The sequence below is a fragment of the Jaculus jaculus genome, chromosome 13, assembly GCF_020740685.1.
Source record: "Jaculus jaculus isolate mJacJac1 chromosome 13, mJacJac1.mat.Y.cur, whole genome shotgun sequence".
Taxonomy (NCBI): Eukaryota; Metazoa; Chordata; class Mammalia; order Rodentia; family Dipodidae; genus Jaculus; species Jaculus jaculus.
The window spans coordinates 27,783,691-27,804,095 of NC_059114.1; the positions used below are offsets into that span (position 1 = coordinate 27,783,691).

The 20,405-nt window shown below is 42.2% G+C and overlaps 1 protein-coding gene across 1 annotated transcript in view; it reads right to left on the minus strand.

Annotated features, from left to right (window-relative positions):
- Positions 1-432: 432 nt before the first annotated feature.
- Positions 433-20,405, minus strand: part of Zcchc8 (zinc finger CCHC-type containing 8) — a 44,702-nt gene continuing 24,729 nt past the window's right edge. Inside the window, exons 11-14 of the mRNA XM_045132987.1 lie at positions 14,300-14,421; positions 7,787-7,873; positions 6,049-6,166; positions 433-1,799 (exon numbers count right to left, since the gene is read on the minus strand). Coding sequence (XP_044988922.1) covers positions 1,024-1,799; positions 6,049-6,166; positions 7,787-7,873; positions 14,300-14,421 — 1,103 coding nt within the window. The 3' untranslated portion in view covers positions 433-1,023. The remainder of the gene's footprint in view (positions 1,800-6,048; positions 6,167-7,786; positions 7,874-14,299; positions 14,422-20,405) is intronic.

Here is a 20,405-nt window from a genome sequence, read left to right on the forward strand (position 1 = left end):
GAGCAGATAGAGAATGAGCATGCCAAGGCCTCCAGCCACTGCAAATGAAATCTAGAAGCATGCACCCCCTCGTGCATCTGGCTTACATGGGTACTGGGGAATCTAGCATGGGTCCTTAGGTTTCCCAGGTAAATGCCTTAACTGCTAACCCATCTCTCCAGTCTCTACTACCACTATTTTTTTTTTTTTTTTTTTTTTGAGGTAGGGTCTCACTCTAGGTCAGGCTGACCTGGAATTCAGTATGTAGTCTCAGGCTGGCCTCGAACTCACAGTGATCCTCCTACCTCTGCCTCCTGAGTGCTGAAATCAAAGGTGTGAGCCACCATGCCCAGCTGTACTACCACTTATTTTTGCAACCACATAATTTTCTTCTAAATTTAAGTTATTAATTTAACTATGAATTGCTTTTTTGATTCAAAGTCTTAGATTATATATAATAAAACTAATTTATTAAACCTCTGTACACAAAGGTGAACATACCTGTAATTAAGTGTATTTGAAGAATGAAGTTACAAAAAGTGTCATTAAAATTCATGCATTAAATCTTATAAAAATACCCCAAAGAGGATAAAGCTGCTCATCCCTGATTTTTCTCATTTGGTTGTCATATTTGAAATATGAATTTAAAATGGTTAGAATTTTTTTAAGTGATATATTAAACATATATACAGGATAATTAGCAAAATGTAGAAAGGGAAAACAATGTACAAAAAACATAAAAAAAATTACTCTTGATGGACATTCACATTCCAAAAATAGTAGAAACCTTACCAAACTATCTCTAAACAAGCTCCAGTTCACTCCCCACTGAGGTTTTTGTCAGAGAATACAAGATAGCAAAAGTAGTGGGCCTGGTCATTCCATTTTAAAATAGGCTTGAATTGAGACCACAATTAAACCTTGGATTGATTTTTTTTTTTAAGCGTGGGCAGGACAAACAGGAAAAGAATTGTTTCTGTCCTCTAGCGCTAATTAAAGAACAGCTCTAAGTCATTAAGTAGCTCTCAGTGATACATAATGCAGTTATTCAGAAGCCTTTTTGTTTTTCTGCTGATTTCGGGGTGAGTTCTTTAACAAGTTTCTTATCCTGAGGTACATCCCAGTAGACTCTGCCATATTCTCAAATTCAAATGGTGTTATTCCAGTTGCAAACTTGCTCATGTCAGGTATGGGGCTGTGAATTTTCGTAGCTGTGGAAGAACAGGTGTCCACCTGAAGGAGCTTCTGCTGGCCCCCATTCCTGGCGTCACAGTCTAATACGACAGTGCCATTATCCAGAAGAGCCCCTGGGGGGTCCACCTCTGCCGGTTTTTCTTCCTCCTTCTGATGAAGCAATGTGGGCTCAGATGTGGGCCTGGAGGGGAGCTCACCTTTGGCTGTCTCTGTAGAAGTATCTGGAACATCAGGTTCATCCAGCACCCGCCCTTCAGATGCTGCTCCCTCTGGGGTAGGAAGGTCAAGCTCATTTGGACAAGGTGAGGAGGTAACCGAATTACCAGTTAGAGGTGTGTCCACAGGAATATCAGAGTCACTGTTGATGCCATCAGTCTGCTGGAGAGCTGCCCAGATCTGCCTCTGCTGCTCTTCAAGTTCCTCCAGCGTCAGTGCGTCCTCATCCATGGCTGTGGGTCGGGGCTGAGGTGAGTCACAGGGAGTCAGTGGCGGGGTACCCTTAGGGAGTGGAGGAGTGAAGATGGGTGGAGGCGTTCCTCGTGGCAGTGGCGGAGGTGTGCCAGGAGGCAATGGTGGTTGAAACTGAAAAGCTTTGCTGCTCTGAGAACCATGTGGCACCTCCACATCTGAAATGGAAAAGATTTTTTTAGAGAGAGCAAGAGACAGAAAACTCCAGACATTTGCGCCACCTAGTGGGCATGTGCGACCTTATGCTTATGCTTTGTGCATCTGGTTTACATGGGATCTGGAGAGCCAAACATGGGTCCTTTGCAGGCAAGTGCCTTAACCACTAAACAATCTTTCCAGCCCAGAAAAGATACTTTATAGACAGTATTATAACATCTGAGTTTATGCACATTTATTACTTGAACTTCAAGGTATCCAGCGATACAATGGACAACAATACCATCTCTGTGAGGGTAGAAAATGGCAAAGGCCTGTAATCCCAGTATTCAGAAAGCCAGCCTGGTTTATGTAGTTTCAAAAACTGAGAGACAGGTGGGGTAGTGCACACCTTTAGACCAAGAACTTGGGAGAGGCAGAGGTAGAAGGATTACTGTGAGTTCGAGGTCAGGCTGAGATAACATAGTGAATTATAGGCAAGCTTGGACTAGAGCAAGACCCTACTTTGGAAAACCAATAAAAAAAGAAATGTCGAATCAAGTGAATGGCACTTTTGTTTTGTTTTGTTTTGAGTTAAGGTGTTGCTCTAGTCCAGGGTGACCTGGAATTCACTATGTAGTCTCAGGGTGGCCTCAAACTCACAGCGATCCTCCTACCTCTGCTTCCCAAGTTCTGGAATTAAAGGCATGGGCTACCATGCCTGGCTCTGTTATTTTTATTTATTTGCAAGCAAGAGACAGAAAGGACACATGCACAGAGAAAGGGCGGGGAGACATCAGGGCCTCTAGCTGCTGTAAAGGAACTCTAGATGCATACGCCACATTGTACATCTGGCTTTATATAAGTACTGGGGAATTAAACCAGGATTGTTAGGCTTTGCAGGCAAGCACCTTCACCACTGAGCCATCTTGCCAGCCCAATTCCCTGTTTCTTTCTGGAGTTAGCTGTTACAGAGATCATGCACCTATTCTTCCTCATGGGGAAGAAACTGGGGACAGGTGCTGCAGTGATCCAGGATGCTATGATAGGTACCACTGGCTTGGGTGTTTAAGCCCGACTGGTTGAATCAGCAGGCTCTTCCTCCAAAGACTCTCAACACTTGGTCTTAAATATCTGACTATCAAGCTGGGCATGGTGGTGCACACCTTTAATTCCAGCACTCAGAAGGCAGAGGTAGAAGGATCACCATGAGTTTGAGGACAGCCCAAGAATATGTAGTGAAATTCCAGGTCAACCCTACTTTGAAAACCAAAAATAAACAAACAAACAAAAATACACACACACACACACACACACATATACATACATATATACATACATATCACTATCACTTGCTGTATGATCACCTTGTTGTTCTGCCCCTTGGTGGGAAAGGGGGCACTTTAGTATGTTTTGGTGGGAGTGCTGAGAAGTAACAAGAACATTTAATGGGTTCAGAGATAAACTGGACAGGCTTTGGGCCACGGGCCTCAGTGCACAGTTAGAATGTTCTAAGGAGTCCCAAACTATCTTTCCACTTTGCTTTGTGAAGAGAGGCTTTTGTCACATGTTCTTTGTCTTCAATAGGTAATGAATGCCATGTTACAATGACTTCAGTTACCAATTTTTTAAGTTTTGTTTTTTTTTTTAATTTATGAGACAGACAGAGAGTGTATATATGTATATGTGGGCATTCAAGAGCCTCTTGCCCCTGCAAATGACATAGGCTACTTAGTGCATCTGACTTTACATGGGTACCAAGGAATTGAACCTGGGCCAGCAACTTTATAAGCAAGAGCCTTTAACCTCTGAGCTCCATACACACACATATATATACCTATACTTACATACCTATATACATATACATACACACACACACACACACACACACACACACACACACACCACACATATATATATACATACACACTTTTTTTTTTTTTTTTGAGGTAGGGTCTCACTTTAGCCCAGGCTGACCTGGAATTCACTCTGAAGTCTCAGGGTGGCCTCAAACTCATGGTGATCCTCCTACCTCTGCCTCTTGAGTGCTGGGATTAAAGACATGCACCACCATGCCCAGCTTTTTTTAAAAAAATATTTAATTAATTAATTTGAGAAACAGGCAGATGAAAGATGAGAGAAAGAATGGGCATACCAGGGCCTCCAGCCACTACAAATTAAATCCAAATGGATGTGCCACCTTGTGCATATGGCTTACGTGGGTACTGAGGAATCAAACCTGGGTCCTTAGGCTTTGCAGGCAATTGCCTTAACCAGACTCCCAGGTGCTAGGATTACTGCTTTCTTTTCTTTTGAGAATTTTATGTAGTTCAAGCTGGCCTCAAATTCCCCCCCCCCCCTTGGAGCGTGTGGTAAGACTGTTGTACATGTGTGGTATATGCATGCATATATGTATATGAATGTGTTGAGTCTGCTGTGCCTGTGCACAAGTGTGTGGTGAGTTTGGTGTGCATGTGTGGTATATACATTTCTGCATGTCCATGGGTTTGTTGTGAGTCAGGTATGTATGTGTGGTATATACATATGTGCATGTCCATGAGTTTGTTGTGAGTCAGGAGTTCATGTGTGGTATATACATGTGTGCATGTCCATGAGTTTGTTGTGAGTCAGGAGTTCATGTGTGGTATATACATGTGTGCATGTCCATGAATTTGTTGTGAGTCAGGAGTGCATGTGTGGTATATACATGTGTGCATGTCCATGAGTTTGTTCTGAGTCAGGAGTGCATGTGTGGTATATACATGTGTGCATGTCCATGAGTTTGTTCTGAGTCAGGTGTGAGGTATGGTACATGTATGTATGTGTGTGTCCATGAAGCATCCCACGAGTTCGCCTGCAGTAGCTGGAGCAGAATGTGAGGCGTCCAGATATACTGCTTTTCCACCATTCTTTTTTGTTTGTTTTTTAAATTTAATTAATTTATTTATTTGAGAAAACAAGAGGGAAAGAGGCAGAGAGAGAGAGAAAATGGGCACAACAGGAACTCCAGACATTGCAAATGAACTCCCTATGCCTGCACCTCCTTGAGCACCTGGCTTACATGAATACTGGGGAATTGAACCTGGGTCCTTTGGCTTTGCAGGCAAACGCCTTAACAGCTAAGCCATCCCTCCAACCATTTTTTCCACCATTCTTTTTTTAAAAAATTTTTTGTTTATTTTTATTTATTTGAGAGTGACAAATAGAGAAAAAGGCAGATACAGAGAGTGAGAGTGGGCGCGCCAGGGCCTCTAGCCACTGCAAGTGAACTCCAGATGCGTGTGCCCCTTATACATCTGACTAACGTGGGTCCTGGGGAATCCAGCCTCAAACCAGTGTCCTTAGGCCTCACAGGCAAGGGCTTAACCACTAAGCCATCTCTCCAGGCCTTTCTCACCATTCTTACGTGATCCAGAGTCTCCTACAGATACTGGAACATGCCTTTTTTTTTACCCCCCAAAGTAGGTTCTCTCCCTAGCCCAGGCTGACCTGGAATTCACTATGTAGTCTCAGGCTGGCCTAGAACTCACTGAGATCCTCCTACCTCTGCTTCCTGAGTGCTGGGATTAAAGCTGTGTGCCACCACACCCTACACGACTTGCTATTTTTCAGAAGCTTCAGTGATTCTTAGGTCTCTGCAGGACTGGAGTTACAGATGTATGTGGCCATGCCCACCTGTTTATGTGGGAACTGGGAATTGAACTTGATCATTCTCTCAGACTTCCTGAGACCCTCATGCTTGCACAAGAAGTGCTCTTAACCACTGAGCAGTATCTCCAGCCCCTGGCCTTGAATCTGATTCTCCTGCCTCCAATTTCTAATTCCTAAGTGCTGAGATTACAAACATGATGCATCACTCCCGCCCCCCGACTTCCATGTTTTTTTGAAACAGTGTCTCACTCTAGCCCAGTCTAGCCTTGAACTCATGGTCATCCTACTACTTCAGCCTTCCAAGTCCCGTGAGGCTTGAGAAACATTGTAGGGGAATGAACAACCAGGAAGGTAAGAGGCACGCCCTTTTCCCCAAAGTGCTGCCCAACAGATGTACCAACAACCTAAATGTAGCACTGTTGGGTCCATGAACTTGCCAAATTTAGGGGTTCAGCTAGCTGTCCTGTCTGCTATTACAACAAGCTAGGCTTCTAATTCAGCTTCTATCAGTGATAGCAGCAATGCATTGTTGCCCATGGATAAGGTAATTTGCCCTATCATATGGTCTCAGAGCATACAGATTCATGTTGCCTTCTCGATGCAATCACAACCAGAGTCTACCTGAGTCGAGTTCCATGTCGGCAGGGGAGGTGGCCGAGCTTCCTTCCTTCTTCTGCTTCTTTGGACTACTAGGGCTGGAATGTGATGAAGACCGCTTGCTGCCAGACTTTGTGCTTGGCTAAAGGAACAACAAAACACAAGTTAGAGCAGACAGAGAATTTAGAGCGTAGGGCTGGAGAGATGACTTAGCGGTTAAGGCATTTCCCAGCAAAGCAAAAGGACCCAGGTTCAACTCCCCAAGACCCACTTAAGCCAAGATATACAAGGTGATGCATGTGTTTGGAGTTCATTTGCAGTGGCTAGAGGCCCTGATGTGCCTATTCTTTATGTTTCTCTCTCTCTCTCTCTCTCAAACAAATAAAAGTGTTTTTTGTTTTTTGTTTTTTTTAAAGATTTAATTGTCCCAGGCATAGTGGCGCATGCCTTTAACTCCAGCATTTGGGAGGCAGAGGTAGGAGGACTGCCATGAGTTCGAGGCCATCCTGAGACTACATAGTGAATTCCAGGTCAGCCTGAGCTAGAGTGAGACCCTGCCTCAAAACAAAACAAAACAAAACAAAACAAAACAAAACAAACAAACAAACAAAAAAACACAGAAAAAAAAAGAGAAAAGAAAAAGATTTAACTGAGCTGTTTGCAGTTAAGTGCTTGCCTGTGAAGCCTAGGGACCCAGGTTCAAGGCTTGTTTCCCCAGGACCCACATTAGCCACATGCACAAGGGGGCACATGCGTCTGGTGTTCGTTTGCAGTGGCTGGAGGCCCTGGTATGCCCATTTTCTCTATCTGCCTCTTTCTCTGTCTGTTGCTTTCAAATAAATAAATAAAAATAAAAAACAAAAAATTACAAAAAGGGTTTAATTAAATGAATAAATAAAAATAAAATACTAGGGTTGGAGGGATGGCTTAGTGGTTAAGGCATTTGTCTGCAAAGCCAATGGACCCAGGTTCTATTCCCCAGTACCCATGTAAGCCAGATGCATAAAGGGAGTTCATTTGCAGTGCCTAGAAGCCGTGGCACACCCATTCTCTCTCCCCACCCCCTTTTTCTCTGTCAAATAAATAAATAAATACATTTTAAAAAAATTTAAAATTCTAACCTGGAATTCCAGGACTAGGGAGGTCGAGGTAGGAGGACCACTGTGAGTTCCAGGCCACCCTGAAACTGTAGTGAATTCCAGGTCAGCCTGGATAAGCAGGAGACCCTACCTGGAAAAGCCAAAACAAACAAACAAAAAAACCCAGACTCTAACCTGCACTCGAATACAATACAATGTAGAAAACCAGACTGGAACCAAGTAATTTCTCCTATTTCCTTTTTCTTTTTTGGTTGGGGGTGGTGGTGGGATTTTTTTGAGGTAAGGGCTCACTCTAGCCCAGGCAGACTTGGAACTCACTCTGTAGTCCCAGGCTGGCCTCAAACTCACAGCAATCCTTTTACCTCTGCCTTCCAAGTGCTGGGATTAATACATGTGCCATGACACCCAGATTCCTATCTGCCTTTTGATTCATGAGATAACAATGTTTTGGAAAAGCAAGAAAGGACAGTAAGATGAAAATAAGCCATAAAACATCATTGCTGAAAGCCACAAATATTTACCAACCACACTTCTAAAATCTATTTATTTACCAGGGGTGGAAATCCCCCTCAGTGGTAGAGTGCTTGCCTAGCATATGTGATACCCTAGGTTCAACCCAGCAACATACACACATGCATGCATGCACAGTAAAATCTATTTACCACTTGGAAGTTGGAAGTAAGGTAACTAGCGAACACATCCTTCTGTTGACACGCCTGCATTGGTATGGAGCCAAACATTCTCCATTCCTAATAAGGAAAAAAAAAGAGGAAAAATTATGAATTAGAAAAATAGATTTTGCTTTAAGAAAGTAAAGGAGGGATCATAAATAACGTTTCTGCTTCCCCCTCCCTTTTTCTTTTAGAGGCAGGGTCTCATTCTAGACCAGGCTGACCTGAAACTCACTCTGTAGCACCAGCTGGCCTCAAATTCAAGGATATCCTCCTGCCTCTGCCTCCAGAGTGCTGGGATTAAATGTGTGCGTCACCATGCCCAGATGCATTTTTTTAAAGTTTTATTTATTTATTAGAGACAGAGAGTGAGAATGGGTGTGCCAGGGCCTTCAGCCACTGCAAACAAACTCCAGATACATGCACCTCCTTGTGCATCTGGATTATGTGGGGCCTGGAGAATTTAACCTGGGTCCTTAGGCTTAACAGGCATGTACCTTAACTGCTAAGCCATCTCTCTAGCCCCCAACTGCTGTTATAAAGATCTAGTTATTTATTTATTTGCTAGAAAGAGGCAGAGAGATAGAAATAGAATGGGAATGGGAGCACCAGTGCTTCTAACCACTGCAAACAAACTCCAGACACATGTGCCACATTATGCATCTAACATGTGGATACTGGAGAATCAAACATGGATCCTTAGGCTTCTCAGGCAAGTGCAAGTGCCTTACATGCCAAGGCATCTCTCCAGCCCTTTTTTTTTCTCCAGAAGTGTCAAATTTGGTACTCTTTATTTAAAATTTAACCTAAGGCTGGAGAGATGGCTTAGCAGTTAAGCACTTGCCAGTGAAGCCTAAGGACCCCAGTTTGAGGCTTGACTCCCCAGGACCCATGTTAGCCAGATGCAGATGGGGATGGACGTGTCTGGCATTCATTTGCAGTGGCTGGAGGCCCTGGTGTGCCCATTCTCTCTCTCTGCTTCTTTCTCTGTCTATCACTCTCAAATAAATAAGTAAAAATAACAGCAACAACAAGAAAAATTTTAAATTTAACTCAGTGGTTAACACCAGTTATGTCCTGTTAGAACAGACCAGAACAGATGCAAATGAATCCCCCCAAGTTTCCCAAGAGGCCTCCCCTGTCAGACTGCTTGAAGCTGCGCACAAAGACCAAGTGTATATGGAATAACAGCACATGTTTAATTTACCCACACAGGGTAAAGCCTTGACATGAAAACTATTTTGAATACAGCTTTACAAATAGTAAAAAAAAAAAAAAAAAAAAAGGGAAAGAAAGAAAGAAAGAAAAAAATCTTGGCTCTGTATTCTGTAGATCTAGGTCCCAGTGCTGCCACATATTCCCCGTATGACCTAAGCCTGTTTTCTCACAGAATGAGTGACAACAGTAACTACCTCAAGGCAGTGGGAGGCTCAGATGAAATAAATGCCTTAAAGCCAGTCGTGGCACACGCATTTAATCCCAGCACTGGGGAGGCAGAGATAGGAGGATCACTGTGAGTTCGAGGCCACCCTGAGACTCCATAGTGAATTCCAGGTCAGCCTGTAGCCTGCTTATTTTTCTTTAGTAATTTTCATTTGCAAGGAGAGAGAAAACGAGAGAGGGAGAACATATGGATGCATCGGGGTATTTTGCCAATGCAAACAAACTCAGATACATGTGTCACTGGGTACTGCAAACCAGGCTGTCAGGCTTTATAAGTAAGCACTTTAGTGTAATACCATCTCTCCAGCACATATTTCTACTTCTTATATGACGTTTCCTCCACTAAAAATTAAGAAAAATAACTTTTAAGGGGGGGGGAACATTTGTGTGCAAAATTATTAGGACTGTAAAGTCAAAACTACTTGAAAAAAATTGCTTGATCCAAAACAGTTCTACCTACTGTGGGCAGTACTAGACAGCACTTTTTATTTTTATTTTTTATTTATTTATTTGACAGAGAAAGAGGGAGGGAGAGCGAGCGAGAGAATGGGCATGCCAGGGCCTCCAAGCACTGCAAATGAACTCCAGATGCATGCACCCCCTTGTGCATCTGGCTAATGTGGAACCTGAGAATCAAACCTGGGTCCTTTGGCTTTGCAGGCAAATGCCTTAGCCGCTAAGCCATCTCTCCAGCCCTTTATTTTTATTTTTAAAGGTTTAGAGAGACTTTTATTAAGAGAAGAAGAGAAGGTACTCCTGTCCCAACACAGTCTCTCACTGGGCCTCTCTGGCACTATTCTGTGCTAACCACTGCTAACAAGATTGCTCACTGCTCATTCAAAATACACACTGACTTCGGAACCCATGTTCTCTTTCCAAACAAAGTACAGCTGGATGTGGTGGCGCAAGCTGGTAGTATGTTGCTGAAGAGCCGGAGGCAGGAGGATCAGGAGTTTGAGGCCTGCCTGGGCTACACATTGGGTTGGAGAGATGGCTTAGTGGTTAAGCGTTTGCCTGTGAAGCCTAAGGACTCTGGTCCAAGGCTCGACTCCCCAGGACCCACGTAAGCCAAATGCACCAGGCGGCACAAGCATCTGGTGTTCGTTTGCAGTGCTTGAGGCCCTGGTGTGCCCATTCTCTCGCTATCTATCTGCCTCTTTCTCTCTTATGTCTATTGCTCTCAAATAAGTAAATAAAAATAAATAAATAAATTTTAACAAAAAACGATGCTTGCTTTTTGGCTTTTTCTCATCTCTTATTAGCAGTGGCTGTAGGTCAGAATGATATTGTGTGCTTTTTATTTTTTTGGTTTTTCAAGAAAGGCCCAGGCTGACCTGGAATTCACTATGGAGTTTCAGGATGGCTTAAAACTCACGGCAATCCTCCTACCTCTGCTTCCCTAGTGCTGGGATTAAAGATGTGTACCACCACGTCCAGCAGACATTGTGCTTTTGTAAAAGACAAACTAGAGTCTTGAGTGAGTTGAGGCCAGGGGTGAGATACCAAAAAGTGCATTCCTACTGAACGCCTTAGAGGATACTGATGTAGACTGAAACTACTTCCAGAAACACTGATGGTTGGCTGTATCATGCAATTTTCAATGCCACTGTGTCTCATGCATTCATCACCTGGCATCTGCCCACTAGACTCTAAGATCAGATTTTTGCCATTTTCTCTACTGCCCAGTTTCTAAGAATACTATTAATGCAGTTTTTATTAAAAATAACAATACCTAAGCTGGGCGTGGTGGCGCATGCCTTTAATCCCAGCACTTGGGAGGCAGAGGTAGGAGGATCGCCGTGAGTTCGAGGCCACCCTGAGACTACATAGTTAATTCCAGGTCAGCCTGAGCTAGAGTGAGACTCTACCTTAGGAAAAAAAAAAAAAAAAAAACAATACCTGAGACTACAGAGTTAATTCCAGGTCAGCCTGGACCAGAGTGAGACCCTACCTCGAAAAACCAAAAAAAAAAAAAGAAAAACCAAAAACCAACAGAAGCTAAGGCGTGATGACAGATGTAGAAGGATTGCCATGTGGTCAAGACCACCCTGAGAGTACATAATATAGTCCAGGTCAGCCTGGGCTAGAATGAAACCCTACCTCAAAAAACAAAAATAACAATAACATAGAAGCCAGGTGTGGTAGGGCATGCCTTTAATCCTAGCACTCAGGAGGCAGAGGTTGGGAGGATTGCCATGAGTTTGAGGCCACCCTGAGACTATGTAATGAACTGCAGGTCAGCCTGGGCTAAATCAAAACCCTACTCGAAAATAAACAACAAAAGAAAATCCAATCATAAAAGGGTTAATGAACTGAACAAACAGTTCTCAAAAGACAGTAGGCTGAGGCAAGAAGATTGTGGCAATTGCAAGACCAGTCTTAATTACAGTGAGTTCAAAGTCATCCTAGGCTACTATGAGATCTTGTTTAAAAACAATGAAAGTCAGGCATGGGGGCGAACACCTTTAGTCTGAACACTTAGGAGGTAGAGACAGGAGGATCACCATGAGTTCAAGGCCACTCTGAGACTACTAGTGAATTCCAGCAGAGTCTGGACTACAGTGAGACCCTACCTCAAAAGCCAAACAACAGTGGAACTCCATAAAAAGGAAACTCCAATCCTCCCCAAAATCTAAAACCAAACAAAAAAAAAAAAGAAGGCTGGAGAGATGGGTTAGTTGCTTGCCTGCAAAGCCAAAGAACTCAGGTTTGATTCTCCAGGACCCACACAAGATAGATGCACAAGGTGGTGCATACATCTGAAATTCATTTCCAGTGGCAAGAGAACCTGGCACACCCATCCTCATTCTCTCTCTCTTTGAAATAAATAAATAAAAATTAAAAAACAGTAAGAGGTGAGAGAGATGACTGTGGTTAAGGTGCTTGCTTACAAAACCTAACAAACTGAATTTGATTCCCCAGTGCCCATGTAAAGCCAGATGGAAAAAGTGGCACATGCATCTAGAGTTCGTCTTCAGTGGCTGAAGGCCCTGGTGCACCCATTCCTTCTTTCTGTCTCTCTCTCTGTGTTTGTATATAAATAAATAAAAATTAAAAATTAAAAATAAATAAGTTAAAACATGTAACTAACAAACCCACTTTTCTTTGGTGGAGTTCACAGGATGGAACCCAGTGCCTACTCATGCTAGGTAAACATTTTACAATGAGCTCTATCCCTTGATTTATTATTTATTGATTTATTTATTTTTTTCCTCCAGGCTGACTGCAAACTCATAGCAATCTGCCTACTTCGTGCTTGGATTAAAGGCATGCAGCCATGATGCCTGGCTAGTTCTTGTTTTCTTAAAAAAGTATTTTATTTTAACTTATTTATGTGAGAGAAAGAGGGAGGAGAAAAAAAAGAGAGAGAATGGACACACCAGGGCCTCTAGCCACTGCAAAAAAACTCCAGATGCATGTGCCACCATGTGCATCTGGCTTAGTTGGGTTCTGGGGAATCAAACCTGGGTTTCGTAGGCAAGCACCTTAATTGCTAAGCCATCTCTCCAGCCCCATACATATATGTATATACATAAATAAATATATACATATTTATTTATTTATTTATTTATTTGAGAGCGACAGACATAGGGAGAAAAGACAGAGAGAGAGAGAGAGAAAATGGGCGCGCCAGGGCTTCCAGCCACTGCAAACGAACTCCAGACGTGTGCGCCCCCTTGTGCATCTGGCTAACGTGGGACCTGGGGAACCGAGCCTCGAACCGGAGTCCTTAGGCTTCACAGGCAAGTGCTTAACCGCTAAGCCATCTCTCCAGCCCTACATATTGATATTTTAAATAAATTTTTATTTCAGAGAGGAGGCAGAGGGAAGGAGGGAGAGAAAAAAAGGGTGCACTATTGCCTCTAGACACTGCAAATGAACTCCAGACTCATTTACCACCTTGTGCATATGGCTTACGTGGGTCCTGGAGAATTGAACTTAGGTCCTTTGGCTTTGCAGGCAAGCACCTTAACCATTAAACCATCTCTCCACCACTCCCTGCTTTATTTGAGATAGGGTCTGGCTCTACCCAAGGTGACCTGGAATTCACTTTGTAGTCTCAGGGTGGCCTCAAAGTCACAGCAATCCTACCTTTGCTTCCCAAGTGGTGAGATTAAAGGCATGCAACACCACCACACAGAGCCCCTTTTTAGTTCTTTTGATAAAGGGTTTCACATAGCCCAGATTGGCCCCAAACCTGCTCCACAGCAAAAGGTGGTCTTGAATCCCTGATCTTCCTGCCTCCTCCTCCCAAGTACTAGGATTACAGGTATTCACTACTACAACAAGGTACAAACTCACTTCTTTATGTAATAGTAACTGCTAATGTTTTCAAAAATCTTTTAACATGGGCTGGAGAGATGGCTTAGCGGTTAAGTGCTTGCCTGTGAAGCCTAAGAACCCCGGTTCGAGGCTCAATTCCTCAGGACCCACGTTAGCCAGATGCACCAGGGGGCGCACCAATCTGGAGTTTATTTACAATGGCTGGAGGCCCTGGTGCGCTTATTCTCTCTCTCTACCTCTATCTCTCTATCGCTCTCAAATTAATAAATAAAAATAAACAAAACTTTAAAAAAATCTTTAATATAATGTCATATTAAAAAATTTTTTAGGGCTGGAGAGATGGCTTAGCGGTTAAGCGCTTGCCTGTGAAGCCTAAGGACCCCGGTTCGAGGCTCGGTTCCCCAGGTCCCACGTTAGCCAGATGCACAAGGGGGCGCATGTGTCTGGAGTTTTGGAAGCCCTGGCGCGCCCATTCTCTCTATCTCCCTCTATCTGTCTTTCTCTCTGTGTCTGTCGCTCTCAAATAAATAAATAAATAATTTTAAAAAAATTTTTTAGAAAAACAACCTCTACAAAATTTTAGGCCAGGCATAGTGGCATATGCCTTTAATTCCAGCACTCAAGAGACAGAGGTAGGAGGATCACCATGAGTTCGAGGCCACCCTGAGACTATATAGTGAATTCCAGATCAGCCTGGGCTAGAATGAGACCCTCCCTATCTAAAAAAAAAAAAAAAAAAAAAAAACAATACAAAAGTTTTTTTAAACATCTACTTACATCAGGAATTCCTCTGGGAGTAGATATATTAAAACCTGGATAGTTTACTAATTTTGAGAGATCATAAGTGACACTTTTAGCTTGTTGTACTTCTCCAGCTTCCATTTCTCCATCAGCATCATCTACAGAGACCATCAACAGTGTTAGATTACGTGGTAACATTGCTTTTTGCTAATATATGTCCCCCTCCACATCAGATGTACACATGGAAAGTGCTTTAATTTGTAGTGACAAAATTAGTGAAGACTGTATTTTTTCTGAATGTTATATATAATTTGTTTTTTGAGGTAGGGTCCCACTCTGGCCCAGGCTGACTGGAATTCACTATTTAATCTCAGGGTAGCCTCGAACTCACTGTGATCCTCCTATTTATCTCTGCCTCCCGAGTGCTGGGATTAAAGGTGTGCACCAGTAAGCTTGGCTTCTCATTTTTTTTGTTTGTTTGTTTTGGTTAATCAAAAGAATTTTTACTCCAGGCATGCAAATTTGTTACTTGATCTTCAAGGTATCTAGAGATACAATGGCCAACAATATTAGTCTCTATGAGGGGGGGAAATGGCAACTGCTTGTAATCCCAGTATTCAGGAAGCCCTCCTGGTATACGTTTCTAAAACCAAGAGAGCTGGGTGTGGTGGTGTACACCTTTAGTCCCAGCAGTCAAGAGGCTGGGGGTAGGGGGGATCACTGTGAGTTTGAGGCCACCCTAAGACTACATAGTAAATTCTAGGTCAGCCTGGGCTAGAGTGAGACCCTACCTCAAGAAAAAAAAAAAAAAAATCAAAACCAGCTGGGCCTGCACATGGTGGCCTGTAATCCAAGCATCTGAGAAGCTGAGGCAGAAGAAAGACAAATTCAAGGCCATCCTTAGCAACACAGAGAGTTTCAGGCCAGCATGAGTTAAGAGCCCTTGACTCAAAAAAAGAGACTATTGGGCTGGAGAAATGGCTTAGCAGTTAAGGCATTTAACTGTGAAGCCTAAGAATTCAGGATCAATTTTCCAGTATCCATGTAAACAGATGCACAAAGTGGCACGTGCATCTGGAGTTCGTTTGCAGTGGCTAGAGGCCCTGGCATGCCCATTCTTTCTTTCTTTCTTTCCTATCTCAAATAAATAAACAAATAAAAAATATATATTAAAAAGAGAGAGACTATCAACTATCATCAGGTGGCAGGATCACTGTGAGTTGGAGGCCAACCTGAGACTACATAGTAAATTCCAGGTTAGCATGGGCTAGAGCAAGACCCTACCCCCAAAAATCAAAACAACAATAACAAGAAGTAGGGCTGGAGAGATGGCTCTGCAGGGCTCAAGAGATGTCTTAGTGGTTAAGGCCTGTTCTCCAGGTCCCATGTAAACCAGACATGCAGTGATGCAAGCACACAAGGTTGCACATGCACACAAGGGGTGCATGCATCTCAAGTTCAACTGAATTAGCTGGAGGCCTTGGTGCACCAATTCTCTCTCATTCTTGTATAAAAAAAGAAAAAAGGCAGTCTGTTGGGCTTGCCTCAAAAAAAAAAAAAAACTTTTGTCAGTACAAACCCAGGAAACTTAACTTTCTCAATAAATATCTTTGAAAAACAACTCTTGGGCCAGGCATGGTAGTGCATGCCTTTAATCCCAGCACTTGGGTGACAGAGGTAGGAGGATCACCATGAGTTCAAGGCCACTCTGGGACTACATAATGAATTCTAGGTCATCCAGGGCTAAAGTGAAACCCTACCTCAAAAAACCAAAATAATAGTAATAAAAAACAAAAAACAACAAAACAAACAAACATTTTCTGGAGGCTGGAGAGATGGCTTAGCACTTAATGTGCTTGCCTATGAAGCCTAAGGACCCAGGTTTGATCTCCCAGTGCCCATATTAGACAGATGCACAAGGTGGTGCATGCATCTGGAGTTCATTTGCAGTGACTAGAGGCCCTAGTGCGCTCTTTCTCTTTCCCTTTATCTGCCTCTTTCTCCTGCTCAAATAAGTAAATATGTATATATTTAATTTTCTTTTCTTTTTCCCTTTTTTTTTTTTTTTTTTGAGGTAGGGTCTCACTGTAGCTCAGGCTGACCTGGAATTTACTCTGTAGTCTCAGGGTGACCTCAAACTCAGGGCAATCCTACCTCTGTCTCCCAAGTGCTGCGATTAAAGGTGTGCATCACCACACCAGGCAAATCTCCCCCTCTCTCCCTCCCTCCCTCCCTCTCTCTCTTTATTTAATTTTTTTTAAAAATGAAAAAAGTAAACTTTTTGGGCTAGAGAGATGGCTCACCTGTTAAAGGCACTTGCTTACAAAGACTGATGGCCTGGGTTTGATTCCTCAGTACCCATGTAAAGCCAAATGCACTAAGTGGCACAGGTGTCTGCAGTTTGTTTGCAGTGGCAAGAGGCCTTGGCATGCCCATTCTCTCTCTGCTTGTAAATAAGTAATAAATGAAAATATTAAAAAAATAGCTGGGCATGGTGGCACATGCCTTTAATCCCAGCACTCAGGAGGCAGAGGTAGGAGGATTGCCCTGAGTTCGAGGCCACCCTCTGAGACTCCATAATGAATTCCAAGTCAGCCTGGGCTAGAGCGAGACCCTACCTCGAAAAACCAAAACAAAACAAAACAACAAAAAAACCACTTTTTATAGGCTGGAGATGGCTCAGTGGTTTAGAAACTTGCCTGCAAAACCTATCAACCTGGGTTCAATTCTCCAGTACCCACATAAAGCCAGATACACAGGTGGCACCGTGTATCTGGAGTTCCTTTGCAGGGGTTTGATGCCCTGGTTTACCCATCCTCTCTCCCCATCCCTTCCTCCCTTCCTCCCTCTCGCTCCCTCTCTCTCTCTCTCTCTCTCTGCTTGCAAATAAATAAATAAAACATTTTTAAAAAACATACTTTCTTTTAGGCTGTTTTTTTCGAAATAGGGTCTCAGTCTCTAAAAAACAAGAAAATCTTTTTACATACTTTTTGGTTTGCTTTTTCTCTTCTGTTTTGTTTCCTGAGGTAGGGTCTCACTCTAGCTCAGGTTGACCTGGAATTCACTATGTAGTCTCATTCTGGCCTCAAACTCAACAGTGATCCTACCACCTCTGCCTCATGAGTGCTGGGATTAAAGGTGTGCACCACCACGACCAGTTTTACTTTTTACATACTCAAAGCACAGAGCACTGTTTTATTCATTCAGCTTTTTTTTTTTTAATATGGGGGGGAGAGTGCAGGAGACAAATGGCACACCAGGACCACCAGCCAGTGCAATCAAACTTCAAAATGTTTGTGTGAGACCTCTGTGCACAAGTGTGACCTTGCCCATGCGTCACTTTGCGCATCTGGTTTATGTTGGACCTGTAGTCTAACATGAGTCCTTAGGCTTTGCATGCCAAGGCCCTTAACCGTTAAGCCATCTTTCTAGCCTTCATGTGGCTTTTTAAAAAACAATCAATGGGCTGGAGAGATGGCTTAGCGGTTAAGCGCTTGCCTGTGAAGCCTAAGGACCCCGGTTCGAGGCTCATTCCCCAGGTCCCACGTTAGCCAGATGCACAAGGGGGCGCACGCATCTGGAGTTCGTTTGCAGAGGCTGGAAGCCCTGGCGCGCCCATTCTCTCTCTCTCCCTCTATCTGTCTTTCTCTCTGTGTGTCTGTCTCTCTCAAATAAATAAAAAACAAAACAAAAAAAAAACACCAATCAATGTTGTTTATCCTTTCAAAGAACCAACTTTTGTTTCATTAATTCTTTGGATTGTTCTTTTTGTTTCTATTTCATTAATTTCTGCCCTAATCTTTATTATTTCTTCCCGTCTACTGATTTTTGGTTTGCCTTGTTCTTCTTTTTCCAAGGCTTTAAGGTGAAGCATTAGGTCATTTACTTGCGACCTTTCTAATTTCTTAATATAGGCACTTAAAGCTATAAATTTACCTCTTAGAACTGCCTTCATTGTGTCCCAGAGATTTTGATATGTTATGTTCTCACTATTGTTTGACTATATAAATTTTCTGATTTCCTTCATTATTTCTTCATTGACCCATTCATCATTTAGTAGTGTATTGTTTAGTTTCTATGATTTTGTGTATGCTCTATAGCCTTTCTTGCTACAGATTTGTAGTTTAATTCCATTGTGGTCAGATAGAATGCAAGGAATTATTTCAATTTTCCTGAATTTGTTAAGATTTGCTTTGTGTCCTAATATATGGTTTATTTTAGAGAATGTTCCATGTGCTGCTGAAAAGAATGTATATTCTGCAGCCTTTGGATGAAATGTCCTGTATATATCTGTTAGGTCCATTCCTTCTATGACCTCATTTAGTCCAGATGCCTCTCTACTTATTTTTTCCCCGGGATGACCTGTCAATTGATGAGAGTGGGGTGTTAAAGTCACCCACCACCACTGTGTTAGCAAATCTGACCAAAAGAAAGAGAGAAGAGACACAAAATAATAAAATCAGAGATGAACAAGGTAACATCACAACAGATTCCAGAGAAATTCAAAAAATCATAGGGACATACTATAAAAGCATATACCCCACAAAGTATGAAAATCTGAAAGAAATGGATGATTTCCTTGATTTATATGACCTACCTAAAATTAAATCAAAATGAGATTAATCACTTAAACAGACCTATATCAAATATGGAGATCTGAACAGTTATCAATAACCTCCCAACTAAAAAAAGCCCAGGCCCAGATGGATTCACTGCTGAATTTTACCAGACCTTTAAGGAAGAGCTAACACCATTGCTTCTTAAGCTTTTCCAGGAAATAGAAAAAGAAGGAATTCTACCAAACTCCTTCTATGAGGCCAGCATCACCCTGATACCAAAACCAGGCAAAGATAGAACAAAAAAAGAAAATTACAGACCAATCTCCCTCATGAACATTGATGCAAAAATTCTCAACAAAATATTGGCAAACAGAATACAAGAGTATATCAAAAAGATCATTCACCCTGACCAAGTAGGCTTTATCCCAGAGATGCAGGGATGGTTCAACATATGCAAATCTATAAATGTAATATATTACATAAACGGGTTGAAGGACAAAAATCACATGATCATCTCATTCGATGCAGAGAAAGCATTTGACAAAATCCAACATCCCTTCATGATAAAAGTCCTACAGAGACTGGGAATAGAAGGAACATATCTCAATATAATAAAGGCTATTTATGACAAGCCTACAGCCAACATATTACTAAATGGGGAAAAACTGGAAGCTTTTCCACTAAAATCAGGAACAAGACAAGGGTGTCCACTGTCCCCACTTTTATTTAATATAGTTTTGGAAGTCTTAGCCATAGCAATAAGGCAAGAGACACACATAAAAGGGATACAAATTGGAAAGGAAGAAATCAAGTTATCATTATTTGCAGATGACATGATTCTATGCATAAAGGACCCTAAAAACTCTACTAGCAAACTGTTAGAGCTGATCAAAACCTACAGCCATGTAGCAGGATACAAAATAAATACACAGAAATCAGTAGCCTTCATATATGCTAACAACAAACACACAGAGGATGAAATGAGAGAATCACTCCCATTTACAATTGCATCAAAAAAAATAAGGTACCTTGGAATAAACCTAACCAAGGAAGTAAAGAATCTTTACAATGAGAACTTTAAGACACTCAAACAAGAAATTGCAGAAGACACTAGAAAGTGGAGAAACATCCCTTGTTCCTGGATTGGAACAATCAATATTGTGAAAATGCCAATCTTACCTAAAGCAATCTACACATTTAATGCAATCCCTATCAAAATTCCAAAGGCATTCTTCATGGAAATAGAAAACACAATCCAAAAATTCATATGGAATCACAAAAAACCTCGAATATCTAAAATAATACTGAGCAACAAAAATAAGGCTGGTGGTATCACCATACCTGATTTTAACCTATACTTCAGAGCCACAGTAACAAAAACAGCATGGTACTGGCACAAAAACAGACATGTAGATCAGTGAAACAGAATAGAGGACCCAGATGTAAGCCCAAGTATCTATAGCCACCTGATATTTGATAAAAAAAAATGCCAAAAATACTCATTGGAGAAAAGACAGCCTCTTCAGCAAATGGTGTTGGGAAAACTGGATATACATCTGCAGAAGGATGAAAATAGATTCTTC